Consider the following 15342-nt stretch of genomic DNA (forward strand, 5'->3'; position numbering starts at 1 on the left):
TATTTGTTATAGGATCAGTTACCTGTGTTAAATTGAAAGACTCTAATACAGGTTCATATAACCAGGGTGGGCGTCTGATAGCTGGCTGGCCTAATGAACCCTTCAGGGGTCAACTACAGATTATACTGAGAGGAAGCCATACCACACCAGACTGGCTGTTACCATATGGAACAAATCAAGGATCCAAAGTGCTGGGTAAAGGAATACAAATATGAATTTGTGCTGTCATGATTAATTATGATTAATCACATCCAAAATAAGTTTGTTTTGACTTAATATTTATGTGTATGTGTGTCTTGTGCCTATACTATTTAATGTGCATATTTTAATATAAACATGCAATTACAGATGAAGTCAGAATTACTAAACCCCTGAATTATTCGCCCCCCTGTTAATTTTTTTTTCCAATTTCTGTTTAATGGAGAGACTATTCTTTCAACACACTTCTAAACATAATTGTTATAATAACTTATTTCTAATAACTGATTTATTTTATCTTTGCCATGATGACAGTCAATAATATTTGACTAGATTTAATAATATTAACTAGCTTAACTAGGTTAATTAGGTTAACTAGGCAGGTTAGGGTAATTAGGCAAGTTATTGTATAACGATGGTTTGTTCTGTAGACTATCAGAAAAATATATATAGCTTAAATGGGCTAATCATTTTGACCTAAATTTTATTTAAATTTTTTTTTAAAATTAAAAACATAGTTTTTTCTCGCTGAAACAAACATAAGACTTTCTTCAGAGGAAAAAATATTATCAGACATACTGTGAAAATTTCCTTGCTCTGTTTAACATCATTTGGGAAACATTAAAAAAAAAAAAAAAAAAAAAAAAAAAAAAATCTAAGGGGCCGGTAATAATTCTGACTTCAACTGTATGTTTTTCTATTATAAATTATTTATAAATACAATATATATATATATATATATATATATATATATATATATATATATATATATATATATATATATATATATATATATATATATATCTGTGTGTGTGTGTGTGTAAATATTTGTGTGTTTAGACACAGTATGCATGCATATATTGTATTATCTCGTTATGCGCTGATATATTGGCCACTGATCTTTATTGGCTGATATTGGATACATGTAAAACTATCGGCATATATCAGCAATAATATTAAAATGGCAAATACCTATGGTTTATTAAGCACATGAAGGCAATTAATTGCATGTCTTTTCTTAAAGCAAAATCATTAAATACTTGCAAAAAATACAAGATTTCTAAAACAAAATTAGACCTAATTTTTACATGTTAATTTAAATGTCAGATTTGCTTTGAAAAAAGCTGAAAGTTAGCACCATGTTCAAGCGCTGACAAAAAAAAAAAAAAAACTTTGGTTAGTTAAAAACGTCTTGGACAAAAAAATGCTGACTGCAGTTTAGTGAGTCAATATTTTTCTGGTACACCAAAATAATAACCTACACATAGCGACAGCATGTTTATTGAATATATGCATTCTATTAAATGTCAAATAAAAGTTATTGTTGTTGAAAAAAAAATTGAATAGCAAAAATGACCTTTAAAGACATCTTTTTGTTAAAATTTTAACATTAAATGTAAAAATGTAAAATGTACTTTAAAAATGTTGGACAGTTAAATCTAAAATTAATCTAAGCTACTACTGTTTAGTATGTAATTTGACAAAATCCGTACACAAATCAGCCGAAAGTGTTTTTTTTTTTTTTTTTTTTTAAATCAGTACTGTATTGTTCAATAAAATCCTATCAGTGCACCCCTAATGTATACAAAGTTGGATTTTGGATAAATCTTTGACAGCACTAATATACGGTAAATCCAAATTAAGATATATTATCTATGAACATATCTGCATTACATCCTTTCCATGGCAAAAAAATGGGTTGTCTTCCAGGTGTATTTGGATCTCTTGATCTGTATGGCATGCCACATAATGTGTATCACACTAAACTGGCAAGCACATCCCAGGCAGGAAACAGCACTCTCTCTCTACAGGAGTCTGTGGACTGGAAGGTTAGAGAGCTTAAAAAAACTATTGAAACCTGCTTGCATTATTTGCTCATACTCCATTTGTGCTCCACGTGAAGTGTTAATGTTTTAATAAAGCAGTCATTCATTATCTCCAGGCCGGAGATAAGATCCTACTGTCAACGACCAGCTATGACCCTTGGCAAACAGAAATACGCACCATCGCTGCAGTCTCCGATTATGGCCGCACACTGACCTTGGACCAGCCTTTAACATATACACACATTGGTAAGTCCACCTAGATCCATAGAAATAATAGGAATTGTGCTGTATTCATAAACTGTTCCATTAAAGGTACATACAGTATATCAAATATAAAATTAATATGTGATAATGAGGGTTTTTATTATCATTACTTTTTGAAAGAAGATTCTTTTGCAAACTATAAAGACATTTTAATGTCACTTTTTATCAATTTATTACATACAGTACCCACCAAATAAAAGTATTTACTTAATTAAAAATGTCACACTAATGCAATCAATTATAATATTAATGAATGTATCGGCCTTAATATCAAATGTATCTGCTCATATAGGTGAGAGCTACAGTGTTCCAGGTACTTCAAGAAGTTATCAGCTTGCAGGAAATGTGGCTTTACTGACCAGGAACATCCAGATCATTGGTCAGGAGTATCCGGATATGTTCACAGAGTCTTATGGAGCTCGAGTTCTGGTGGGAACCTTCTCTGGTTTCAGAGGTATAAACTTTAGTAAATTCTCATAAAGAACTAATAATACACAAACCACCAAATATATTTTGGGTTTATTCACTAATAAGTATTAGACTGTAAATATGAGGGAATTTTGCTGATGATAAGATTAAAAGAAAAACATTTTAGTAAGAGATAATCCTCAGTAGATGCAGGAAGACAATTAAGACCAGACTCTAAACTATGGAAACACTTGGGCTAAACAAACAGACTAATCATGGGAACATTGGATAACATACAGGCAAAGTCCACAACATTACATGAAAGATAAGACAAAAGAATTAGAATTTTGGTGTTTAAAAGACCGATATTATTTAAAGAAGTTCATGTCACAATAATATTTCTGCATTTGCATTTTGTTTTAGTTGTTAATCATCTCAATCTAGCACAGTTTAAGTAACACCTTTTCATTAATTCTATCATACTTTCATAACAGGGAAAGCTCAGATCAGAAATGTTCAGTTCTATCACACTGGACAGGAGGGATGGAACGACCTGTCAGACCCACGATACTCTCTGGTGTTTCTTAACCTGGGATGGGTGAGTAAAAGTCTTGATACAGTACATGTGTAACGGAGGCCAGCTAGTAAGTGCTGTGAAGGTAAACCTCACTCCTCTGACCTCTAAAGGTGCTCTAGTGACAGAAGCTAGAGGCTATGGTGTTTAGCCTCCTTGGTAGAGCAACTGACTTCCATGTGGAAAATTGCCGGTTCGATAGCAGCTCGGAGTGGGTTGTAGTGTTGGACTGGCGGGGTTACAAATATGTTTCAACATTTAAAAATGTTCCTGTCAACTACTAACAGTAGAGTTATAATGTATTTTTTAGGTGGCTGGTGAGTCTTACATTAGTGGATGTTCTTTTCACGATGGCTTTGCCCCTGCTATTGGCATTTTTGGAACAGATGGACTGAGCATCGATGACAATGTGATCCATCACACTGTTGGAGAAGGTGCAGACACTGGCAGCTTTACTGTTAAATATTAACATAAAATGAATATACTATCAAACCAAAGGGGATCACTCATAGACCTGCTATTTGTATTTTCATTACCAAGGAATCAGTGTTAAGGGAGACAGTAATGTGATTCAGAGGAACTTGGTTACTCTGACACTGTGGCCTGGATCATACAACGGCAGAGCAGAGGACTTCAACTTTCAATGGAATGCAGCCATTGAGGTACTATTGACAGAAAAGGGTCAGATGGTAATCCGACAGTTCTACATTAGAACTTGGTGTAGAATTATTGTCATACACATTTAGCATGGTATTTAGATTGTGATTCAAGACTGTCACATTTTGTTTGCGAAAATAAAGAGAAACATTCATTATTGCTTATGTTCCAGGTGAACGAGGCCACCAATGTGACTCTTAAAGGAAATATTGTTGCTGGCTATGAACGAGTGGGATTCAGAATTGATGGAGAACCATGCCCAGGTATACACTGTAAGGTTTTGTTTCAAAAGAGAAAAACAAAAAATACTTTGATAGATAGTGATAATGTTCATCTAGAGGTCTTAAAAATTGTAGTAACACTTTGTCATTTGAGTCATTTTAGCATGTTGGAGGGAAAGATTAGTGTGCAACAAGGAAACGATAAATGTGTATATACATGTATATCACCATTTCTCTTAGACAACATTTTTCTACAGGTTCTGTTGACTTCTCACCAAATTTCCACCAAATGTCAGTGACAACCAAAGCAAATACATACAAGGAAAACAAAGTTGAAATAGTTTAGAATTTAAATTGTGTAAAAACATTTAGAAAATGAACAAATGGGGTGTAAAAAGGCATGTAAATCTTGGATAGCAGCTGCAATCTCTTAGCAGTTAGAAACAACCCTGCCTCTCGTCATTGTAAATTAATATTAACTGCTTCAGTCTCAACAAATAGGATGCCAAGATGATGAAAATGAAACCAGGGTGGATATTTCTACAAAGCAATGATCTCACAGCCAAGGAAACTCTCAGCTAGTTTCAGAAAAGAAAATAAAGCTGCTAGAATGGCATAGCAAATCACATGACCTGGATCCAAAAGAAAATAAGAAGTAAAGATCAGAGTTGATAGACAAGACTGAAGACATGATTTTTTTAAAGACTTTGTTGAAGTATCTGGGCAGAAATCTGGGCAATGCATGCGACTCCATTCTTATCTTGAAGCTGTAATTTATACAAAAAGCCTTTTATACAAAGCATTAAATACATTTCAGTTGTTTAGTACTTTTTCCTTGTGTCAGCCCATTGTTATAACACAATGTAATTTCTGGAGGAAAAAAAAAAAATCTTTTATTTATATGTTTGGATTGTTTGTCAGCAGCACCTTTAGAGCACCTTTAATTTACCTGCTTTATATAAATGAGTGAAACCAAACAATATTGTCTGAGAAACATATGGTAACCTTATATTGTGCAACACTACTTTATACAATTTATGTGAAATATTTACTGAGTTTTTTTAACAATATCTAAAAGGGTTTTCAGAGTCTGAGGCACAATGGAGTCAGAATGAGGCGCATGGTGGTCTCTACGGACTCTACATGAATAGAGACGGACTGCCTGGTTGCTCTCAGATCCAGGGTTTCACTGTCTGGAGGAGCTTTGATTTTGGCATTTATGTTCAAGTATGATAAATGATTTATGCACATATTACTATAATACTATTAAGTAACAACAAATTAATTTGTCTTATTGATCAGAGACATTTATTTCTAATTACATCATTGTAATTTACCAGTCTGATGAACACGTTTTATTAAAATTTTCTCCTCACTTCCAGGTCTCCATGAATGTGTTGATTTCTAATGTGACCCTGATTGATAATGGAATGGGAATCATGTCATTAATTTATAATCCTCCCTCGATCAGCCACATGTATGCTGACAAATCTGTTCGTGTGCAGGTGAGAATACTCTAGATGTCTCTTTAGTCAAAGTTAAGAAAATATTTTTTTAAATTACATTTATATTTTTCCAGGGTGCCCTGATTGTAGGCAACAGCCCCAACTTTAACTGTTTAGACAGTCTGTCCACGACTATGACATTTGTTTCACTCAGCAGAAGTCACAGGGCTCCACGTCCCCCCAGTGGTACAACATATGTTATACAGTTATCTATTCACTACTGAAAGTATGTGATCTGTTTTATGAGCGTATTCCAATTCTCTCTTCTCTATGCAACAGGTGGTAGGTCTGGAGTCTGTTGGCCGACGTTTGAATCTTATCATAACAGTGGCCCACAAAATCTTCTCACTGGACTGACCAGCTACAGTGCCATCGCTGGTCTAATGACCATCTCTGGTGAAACTAAATTTCTCATATATATATATGGATCTTAAGTTTGATTTCATTTTGCAATCAATCAATCAATCAATCAATCAATCAATCAATCAATCAATCAATCAATCAATCAATCAATCAATCAATCAATCAATCAATCAATTCAGCTTTTCAATCTAATAGTCAATAAATCAATTAATCAATCAATCGAGTCAGCTATTCGATCTAATAGTCAATCAATCAATCAATCAAGTCAGTTATTCAATAAATCAATCCATCAATCAGTCAATCAAAATAATAATAAAAATAATGCCACTTTCTGTCCCCAGACACAACTTTTATTGGTTTCCAGAATGTGTGTTCAACAGAGAGAAATTACATGTTTATGACCAACCCAGGAAATGAGGATCTACAACATCCAATCAGTGTCGAAAGGATAACCATGATAAATAGCACAGAGGACTCTCTAGCATTTATTCATCGGCCTGATCTTAGGTAAGCTAATCTAGCAGTACTACACTGCAAAAAATGCTTTTCTTACCTAGATTTTTTGTCTTGTTTCTAGTCCAAATATCTACAAATTCTTAAATCAAGAAGCATTTTCTAGACAAGCAAAACATATTGTGTTGTTTTAAGAAAGAATATGCCAAAATGAAGTGAGTTTTTCCTCAAATCAAGCAAAAAAATCTGCCAATGGGGTAAGCAAAATAATCTTGATTTTCGATTTGTGATAAGATTATTTTGCTTACCCCATTGGCAGATTATGTAGCTTGATTTAAGGAAAAACTCACTTCATTTTTCCATATTATTTCTTAAAACAAGACAATATGTTTTGATTGTCTAGAAAATGCTTCTTGATTTAAGAACTTTTAGATATTTGGAGTAGAAACAAGACAAAAAATTTAAGTAAGAAAAGCATTTTTTGTTGTGTAGAACACAATATTGAAAGGCAACAAAGTGTCACCATACATTTGCTGTTGATTAGTCATGGTGGAATAGTAGTAAAACGAACAAAAAACATGATATTTGTGATTATTAGGCTATATTTTATATTTAAATATTATATATTGGCGATGTGGTGGCGCAGTGGGTAGTGCTGTCGACTCACAGCAAAAAGGTCGTTGATTCGAGCCTCGGCTGGGTCAGTTGTCATTTCTGTGTGGAGTTTGCATGTTCGCGTGGGTTTCCTCTGGGTGCTCCGGTTTCCCCCACAGTCTAAAAGCATGTGGGATAGGTGAATTAAATAAACTAAATTGGCGTAGTGTATGAGTGTGAATTAGTGTATATGGATGTTTCCCAGTGATAGGATGCAGCTGTAAGGGCATTCGCTGCATAAAACCTATGTTGGATAAGTTGGTGGTTTATTCTACTGTGGCGACTCATGTTTAATAAAGGGACTAAGCCGAAAAAAAAATTAATGAATGAATTGGGGTTAGGACTACCACTGGTTTAACATATTTGAAGCGTAACACTGAGTTTAACATGCTACTAAAGATACTAAAATGGGTGTAAAACAGTTTATTCTAATAAAGGTGGCTGAGTCATTTGTTATCAATTATTGGTTGTCTCGTATCAGCAAGGTGAACCCATCGGACTGTGTGGACATGGACTGTGATGCTAAGAAGAAGACTATGTTGAAAGACTTGGATGGCAGTTTCCTGGGAGCTGTGGGAGCAGTGGTTCCCCAGTCGGAGTATGAATGGAATGGAAACCCTCGGCATGGACTGGGTGACTACCGAATCCCAAAAGTCATGCTCACTTATCTCAATGGCAGCCGCATACCTGTCAATCAAATCTCTCCTTACAAAGGTACAGTACGTCTGAGTGCTGTTCATTATTCACAGTAATCTAAAAGAAATCACATGATGTGACTGTTTTATCTGTGCAGGTGTGATCAGAAGCAACTGTACCTACATGAGCACCTGGCAGAGCTACAAGTGCTTTGGGCTTAACTACAAGATGCTGGTCATCGAGAGTCTGGACACTGACACTGAAACCAGGCGTCTTTCACCTGTAGCCATCCTGGGGGACAAATATGTGGATTTGATTAATGGTATGACACCCCTGATGTCTATTTATTATCTTCTTTTTATGTGTCATATACTTAATGTATAATACATAAAATGGTAAGTTCTGTCATGAAACTCTATTGTTCGCCCAGGCATTACATGGTGTAGGTGGTTGATTTCTGTCACCTCAGCAGACAATGAGTTTTTATGAGATTTAAATACCTGTTGTTTTTATCAATAAAACTTTAAAGGGCACATAGTTTACCCCTTTTTTTAAGATTTAATATTAATATTATGGTTCTTCTGAGTGTGCCAGTTTAGGTTCAGTTCCAAACACAGCTCAGATTTTTTTCATCATAATGTGTTAAAAAGTGTTATTTTCGGCCGTGTACACAGCTTGCTGTTTTAGGGGTGTGTGGACAGCCGCCGACTTGAAGCACCATTGTGTGTACCCTGTGTAAACTTGAATGCAGGTCACACACCAGAAGCATCGCTCTGCGACGCGTAACCTTGTGCCACGCAGCCTCGCGCCACGCAGCGCCATGTATTTTAGAATTCTAAACGTAGGTTTCTATCAGGTATACACAACTTCGTTTCAAGTCGGCGGCTGTCCGAAGCGCCGTTCTGTGTACCCTGATAGAAACCTATGTTTTGAATTCTAAAATGCATGGCGTGACACTGTGCGTTGCCGAGCGGCGCTTCTGATGTGCGAACTGCAGGCAAGTTATTTGAGGGCCATGTACGTGAGGCAACTTCCTCACACTTTCCAGGTGCACCTAGTTAAAAGGGAACTTTGTGACCTCTATAAATGCAAACTGCTGAAGTTTAAGGTAAATGCAATGAAAAGTACACATGTTTGCAAAACTACCTACAAACAAACAAAGTTTAAAACAACAATTTCGACTAAAGTGATCATGTGGTGAATGTTGATCTTGTATTGAGCCCAATGAGCCTTACATCTAAAAATAGAGCAAGGGTGTTCCTTTAGTGACATTGCTTTGACTTACACGCTGAAAATGGCGAATGTGAAACAATAAACTGAGGATAAGGTGACATGTACCTGTCAATCAACATTGGTGGGCACGGGGATCGCACTCGATCTGAAAACCGCTCCAATTGGTCCACCGTTTTTAAGTTGTTAAATTGACAAAAAAGGACTGGGTGTGTTTATATCACCCCAATATGACTGTCTATACACTATACTTACAGTACACACATTTCTGTCCAAGCATCTTGAAAAGTAGATTTTTCACCATAGGTGCCCTTTAAAGTAGTCAAATATATATTGATTACTTTACTTAAACGTCCCATGAAATGAAAATAAAGTATTTTAGGGGTTAGGATTAGTATTGTTTATTTTTAGGATATCTATAAGCTAGTGTGCTCCAAAACAGTGACAAAAGTCATGTCACTTTCACCCAAATGGATTAACTATGTTCTGCCCTATAAATAAAAATCCATTACTTCAGAGCACTTCATGGGATCTTTAATCTCTCTAACAGGGGTCATGACAGAACTATATATATTTACTAGGGATGTCAAATCGAAATCGATCGAAATTTATGCTCAATTTCGATTATCGAATCAAAAAATAGAATCGTCGATGCTGCCACGCCCCCATGTCACGTCAGCTTGGCTTGCCAAGCAGGAAAAAAACAGGCTTCTTGAAGTGCTTGTTAAACTGCAGAAGCAGGAGACCCGTCGACAGAGCTTAAACCCTCTCCTTTTTCAATGAAGTCGCCGGTGTGTAAGCATTTTGGATTTCCAGTGAGTTATGTTGACAACATTCGTGTTGTCGACAAAAAACCACAGTTTTGCAAGCTCTGCTATGTACATATTACGTACGGTTCGTCCGATAGACAACACCGGCATCGTGATCCTTTGCCCGCCCCCTTTGCAAATTTGCTCGCGAAAAGTACACACTCAGGCCCTGTTTACACTGTCTTTGTTTTTAAATGGCATTTTAGAACGACAACGATTTGACATCCACAGTGGCGTGTAGCATTTCTGAGTAGCCCTCCTTCTTCACTACCTCTGAAAATGCACATCACGTGACCACACAGACACAGACACACTCACAGCCATGCACTCGAGAGAGCAGGTCCAAAGGACTGCTTCAATCTTTCACTCACTTGTACTTAGTCATTTTAGCGAACACCTCAGATACTGTTGGTTGTGAGTTGTCGGATACTGGTTGTGCGTCTTTTTTACCGACGCCATTATAACGACAAAGATCACTGCCTATTCACGAGTCCCGCAGAAAAAGTGATTGTCAGGTGGTATTTATGTGTGTATCTTGCCTTTATTCATTTACTGTATGATTTGTTTATGGGTAAAACAAAGACCATGCAGGTCAGTTGGTTTAAACGGTAGGCTACAAATAGTTAATTGGTCATTCATTAATTAATTATTCATAATCGAAAATCGAATCGAATCGTGCTTTTAGAATCGAAAATGTAATCGAATCGAGGATTTGGAGGATCATGACACCATTAATATTTACATACTATAAGCAGAAAAGGTTTCATTGTGTATTAATACATTTTAAAATCTTTGAATCTCTGATTACAGGCCCACAAGACCACAGCTGGTGCTCTGGCTACACATGTCGGAAGCGAATTTCTCTCTTTCACGCCATTGTTGCCACAAACAAATCCTTTGACATCTATTTCACCAGCACAACACCACAGAAACTGAGACTTATGTTACTGAATGCTGGACCTACCGAGGTTAGTCTGACGATGAAGATGTCACAGTATCTATGTTCTATGTTATATTGATGCTTGATTATATACATCATCAAACATTAGTTTTAGACAATATTTAGATTTTAGTGTTTTATTTACTATCTTACATCACTGTATACTAATCTTCCGTTGTCTTCAGTCTGTCAGAGTGGCTGTATTTTACTCAAACCCTCAGCGGTTGGATGTGTATGTTAACAATAGTTTGGTTGGTCCAACAAATGCTCAGTGGAATGTGGACAAAACTGACTACACATTGCTTGAGCCAACATATACAGGTAGAATATATCACAATAATGCATAATAATACAACTTGCCTAATGAACTTTTATTGTTCTGTGATTGGGGAATGGCTTGCCAAACTCTGTTTGATTCTCAAGAAATAGCTAAAGACATGCCTGTTTTGCCAACACTTGATCCTCAAACATCAGCACTCTACATTATACTAGAATAACTGAGACTTGTCACAGCATCTACATATTGTAATTCCTAATTTGGTAGTTACTGTAGTTATATAATAGCTGGATGATATATCCACTTTCTGTTATCCTCAGGCCAATATTTTCCCAGTTTCAATGCCAGTCATGGCTCCAACTTCCTAGACCAAGACTACAAAATGATGAACATACTTCTGCGTGGCTCTGATCCGGTACAAATCCGCACCTCCCCAGTTCTGTTTGTGGCCTTCAACCTCCCGGCTATGACTGAGGCGGAGTTCTTTGGGCCAAATCTGATCAACAATCTTGCAGCATTCCTGAAAATCCCACCATACAAGATTCGAATCACCAAAATCATCCGTGAGGGAACTAATGCCAGACGACGGCGCTCGACTGGACTGACAGTGCAGGTGGAGATCAGGGAGCCGCCAGCTCAGACAACCACCAACAGCACCACAGGTGACAACAGACAGCCATATTGTATTTAAACAAGAAATGATTAATACACAACATATTGTCCGAAATTTTTATATTATAATTCTTTCTTTAGATAACACCCAACAGTTTGATGTCCTGAAGAACATTGCTGATGATCTGGGCCGTGCTGCTGTCTCTGGAAATCTGAGTCAGTCCATCGGCTTCAATGTGTCCTCGATGGGTATCATTCCTCCTCCACCCTCATCCAGTGACCCAGCCTGGAATAATGTAAGCTCATCTCATGTGATCAAACACACCAAGATTACATTTTATCATGTTATGATGTAGGCAGCACCAGTGATGGGTTGCAGCTGCTTAAAACATATGCTGGATAAGTTGGCAGTTCATTCCGTTGTGGCAATTAACAAAGGAACTAAGCAGAAAATAAAATGAATGAATGAATGAATGATTGAATGAATGAATGAATGAATGAATGAATGAATGAATGAATGAATGAATGAATGAATGAATGAATGAATGATTGAATGAATGAATGAATCTTATGATGTCACACACCATAACAGAGCTTAAACTAAACCGAGTAATTGATTGTTTCTGCCTTCTTGTGTATTTGTTGATCATTGTCTGAGCTACTGACTTGAGAACTTTACATTAATCAGGTATTTGCCTTTACAGTGAGTTTCATGAAGAAGGATCCCTTACCTGTTACTCACCCTACACACTGCTCCCATCTCCCATTGCCTAAAAACCCTGGCTCTGTACTCCTGCCTGTTCTGCTTGGTCCATTCTAGTTTCATTTTCTAGTGGCTCTGCCCTGGCTCTATGATCCTGCCAGTTCTCCTCTCCCACTGGCTTCACAAATATTTCCTACCCTGGTTTCCTGTTCCATGGTTTCCTGATCCAACCTGGCTCTGTACTTCTGTTTGTCATCTTGTACCACCGGCTTAGCGTTGGCTTTGTGCCCTTGTCTGTTCTCCTGACCCTCACACTCCCCACTGGTTTCCAGTTCCACTGGTTCTGCCTTGCTCTGTGTCAATGTCTGCTTTCCTCTATGGCTTCACCCTGATTTACTTTTCTGCCAATTCAGCCCTGACTCTGTTCTCCTGTCTGATCGCTAGGTCCATTCTGGTTTCTTTTTCCAGTGGCTCTGCTCTGGCTTTATGCTCCTACCAGTTATCCTCTCCCACTGGCATCTCAAATGTTTCCAACCCTGGTTTCCTGTTCCACGGTTTCCTGATCCATCCTGGCTCTGTGCTTCTGCCTCTCCTCTTGTCCCACTGGCTCTGCGCTGTTCTCCTGACCCTCACATTCCCCCCCTAGTTTTCAGTTCCACTGGCTCTGCCCTTGCTCTGTACTATTGCTTGCTTTCCTTTCTGGCTTCACCCTTATTTGCTTTTCTGCCAAGTAAGTGAGTAATGTGTATTTATGTAGCACATTTATTGTGTACTGTATGGCCGTACTACCAAAGTGCTTCACAATTATGAGAGGAGGTCTCCCAACTCCACCACCAGTGTGCAGCCTCCACTTGGACGACAATGCGACAACGGCGCCAGTGCGCTGACCACACACCAGCTATAGATGGAGTGGAGAGACAGTGATACAGTCATTTTGATGGATGGGGATAATTGGGAGGCCATGATGGGTAAGGTCCAATGGATGAAATTTGGCCAGGACGCCGGGGTTACACCCCTACTTTTTATGAGAAATGCTTTGGGGTTTTTACTGACCACATTGATTTAGGACCTCGGTTTAACATCTCATCTGAAACACTGCGCTCACTGAAAGTATAGTGTCCCTTTTCACTTACTGAGGCATTAGGACTCACACAGACCGCAGAAGGAGCACCCCCTCCTGGCCTCTTTAACACCACATCCAAAAGCAACCTAGTTTTCCCTTGTGGTCTCCAGGTGTTGACCAGGCTTAGCCTTGCTTAGCTTCAGTGCGTAATCGTTCTTGGGCTGCAGGGTGATATGGCTGTGGCTCCACCCTACTCCACCCTCCACCCACACTGTAGTGAACTCTACAGTGAACTCTACAGTGAACACACTACAATGAACACACTACAGTGAACATTTGCATTTGTAGGCCTCTTATACTAGCTTCATCCTGGCTCTGTGCTCCTGCCTGCTTCCCTGTCTGGCTTCACCCTGATTTCCTTTTCTGCCAGCTCTGCCCTGGCTCTGTGCTTCTGCCTGTCCTTCTGTCACACCAGCTATTCCCTGGATGTCTTGTTCCACTGGCTCCCCCCTGCCTTTGATCACCTCTCTGTTCACCAGTCCTATCATCTTCACCCTTACTTCCTTTTCTCCTGCTCCACCCTAGCGTTGTGCTCCTGCCTGTTCATTTGTCCCATTAGCTCCACTTAATTTTTTTCTTGCACATGGTTTGCCCTGGTTTCCTGTTTCATTAGCTCCATAATAGTTGATGTATGGTTAAGCAAATAGAATACCTTTCTTTATTTTAATTCTCTCTCCCTCGGTCAGGTGGCTACTCAGGAAGTGACCCGTGCAGACCAGCAGGTGGAGACGGTCAAGACTGTTTCTTCTCTGAAGGTAGTGGTTCAGCCGCAGGCAGGATCATCCCTTGGACCACTCAGTGTTCAGCCAAGCATCATGGCTCTGGATTCAGCAGTGAGCCAGAAACTTTCTAGTTTCATTCAAAATACTTGAAGATTATTTGTCTTTTTTTATTAAAGATTATTCTATCTTTTTCATACGTGTTTGTTTCCAGGGTGACTGTGTGTCTGTAGGAGTGACGTCTCTGACCCTCTCAGCTGTGCTCAAAGATGCTAATGGAAATCTAGTCAATGGACTTTACGGAAACACAACCATCCCGTTCAGTGTCTGCTGGGCAAATTACACTGACTTAGCCATCAATACAAGCTGTGGGTCATGTAAGTTACATCCGTTCACCTATTTGTGTCATTTTTTTGCTTGTAATTTGATTTACAATACCATCTCTCTGCACCTCTTCAACAGGTCAGAACTTGAAGTTGGTCTTTACTTTGACTCAGTGGAATGCTGAGTCTAGATCATTTACCCTGAGGTCACCTACAACACCATCTAGTGTTGGCAATGGTTTTCCCAACATCTTTGGCTCCAGTCCAGCCATCTCGACAATGTCCGTTTACCTGCTCATTCTGTTCAGTGCTCTGCTCCTCCTGCTTCAGTGCTATGAGTGATTGCAACCATTGAAGAGATTACATAGTCTATTCATTCTTAATATAACACATTACATTTTCTGTCAATGATTTGCATTTCTATTTTCTCATATGATCTTCAACTGTATGCCTAAATGATGAATTCTGTACTTCACCACTGATCATAACTGTATAACAACATGTACAATTTTTTTGCATTCAATTTAAGCTTTACAATATAACCATATCAAATAAAGCAGGCATTAAACTATAATACAAGACTCTTGAGATTTTCTTTTTTTTTATCCATAACATAATTTTATCCATAACATGACATAAATGTATTGTAGATCTCCTTTTTAAAAAACAATTATCCAAAACCACCTAACCCTTCCTTGCAGACACAGGATGTCAACATGACGTCATTGACCTTGTACCCTAACTTCATGGGGATGTTGGATTTTGTTTGGAAATGAAAATTTGGTTGAACCCAACATCAGTGTCCAACCTAAAATCAAGCTATAATCAACCAAATTCACCAACCAAA

At 38.0% G+C, this 15342-nt stretch overlaps 1 protein-coding gene across 3 annotated transcripts in view; it reads left to right on the top strand.

Annotated features, from left to right (window-relative positions):
- The window catches only part of pkhd1l1.2 (PKHD1 like 1, tandem duplicate 2), a 67708-nt gene extending 52639 nt beyond the window's left edge, over positions 1-15069 (top strand). The window contains exons 56-77 of one of the 3 annotated variants that reach the window (NM_001166323.2): positions 66-195; positions 1909-2027; positions 2141-2270; positions 2581-2742; positions 3191-3294; positions 3581-3704; positions 3811-3932; positions 4100-4190; positions 5227-5375; positions 5531-5653; positions 5728-5839; positions 5933-6049; positions 6358-6523; positions 7605-7837; positions 7917-8081; positions 10609-10766; positions 10924-11059; positions 11336-11677; positions 11769-11923; positions 14140-14286; positions 14387-14549; positions 14635-15069. In NM_001166323.2, coding sequence (NP_001159795.2) covers positions 66-195; positions 1909-2027; positions 2141-2270; positions 2581-2742; positions 3191-3294; positions 3581-3704; positions 3811-3932; positions 4100-4190; positions 5227-5375; positions 5531-5653; positions 5728-5839; positions 5933-6049; positions 6358-6523; positions 7605-7837; positions 7917-8081; positions 10609-10766; positions 10924-11059; positions 11336-11677; positions 11769-11923; positions 14140-14286; positions 14387-14549; positions 14635-14837 — 3351 coding nt within the window. In that variant the 3' untranslated portion in view covers positions 14838-15069. The remainder of the gene's footprint in view (positions 1-65; positions 196-1908; positions 2028-2140; positions 2271-2580; positions 2743-3190; positions 3295-3580; positions 3705-3810; positions 3933-4099; positions 4191-5226; positions 5376-5530; positions 5654-5727; positions 5840-5932; positions 6050-6357; positions 6524-7604; positions 7838-7916; positions 8082-10608; positions 10767-10923; positions 11060-11335; positions 11678-11768; positions 11924-14139; positions 14287-14386; positions 14550-14634) is intronic. The other 2 variants (NM_001130399.1, XM_087294834.1) reach the window with 2 other exon arrangements.
- Positions 15070-15342: the final 273 nt, after the last annotated feature.

Source organism: Danio rerio, chromosome 19 (assembly GCF_052040795.2).
Source record: "Danio rerio strain M-AB ecotype USA chromosome 19, GRCz13ab, whole genome shotgun sequence".
NCBI lineage: Eukaryota > Metazoa > Chordata > Actinopteri > Cypriniformes > Danionidae > Danio > Danio rerio.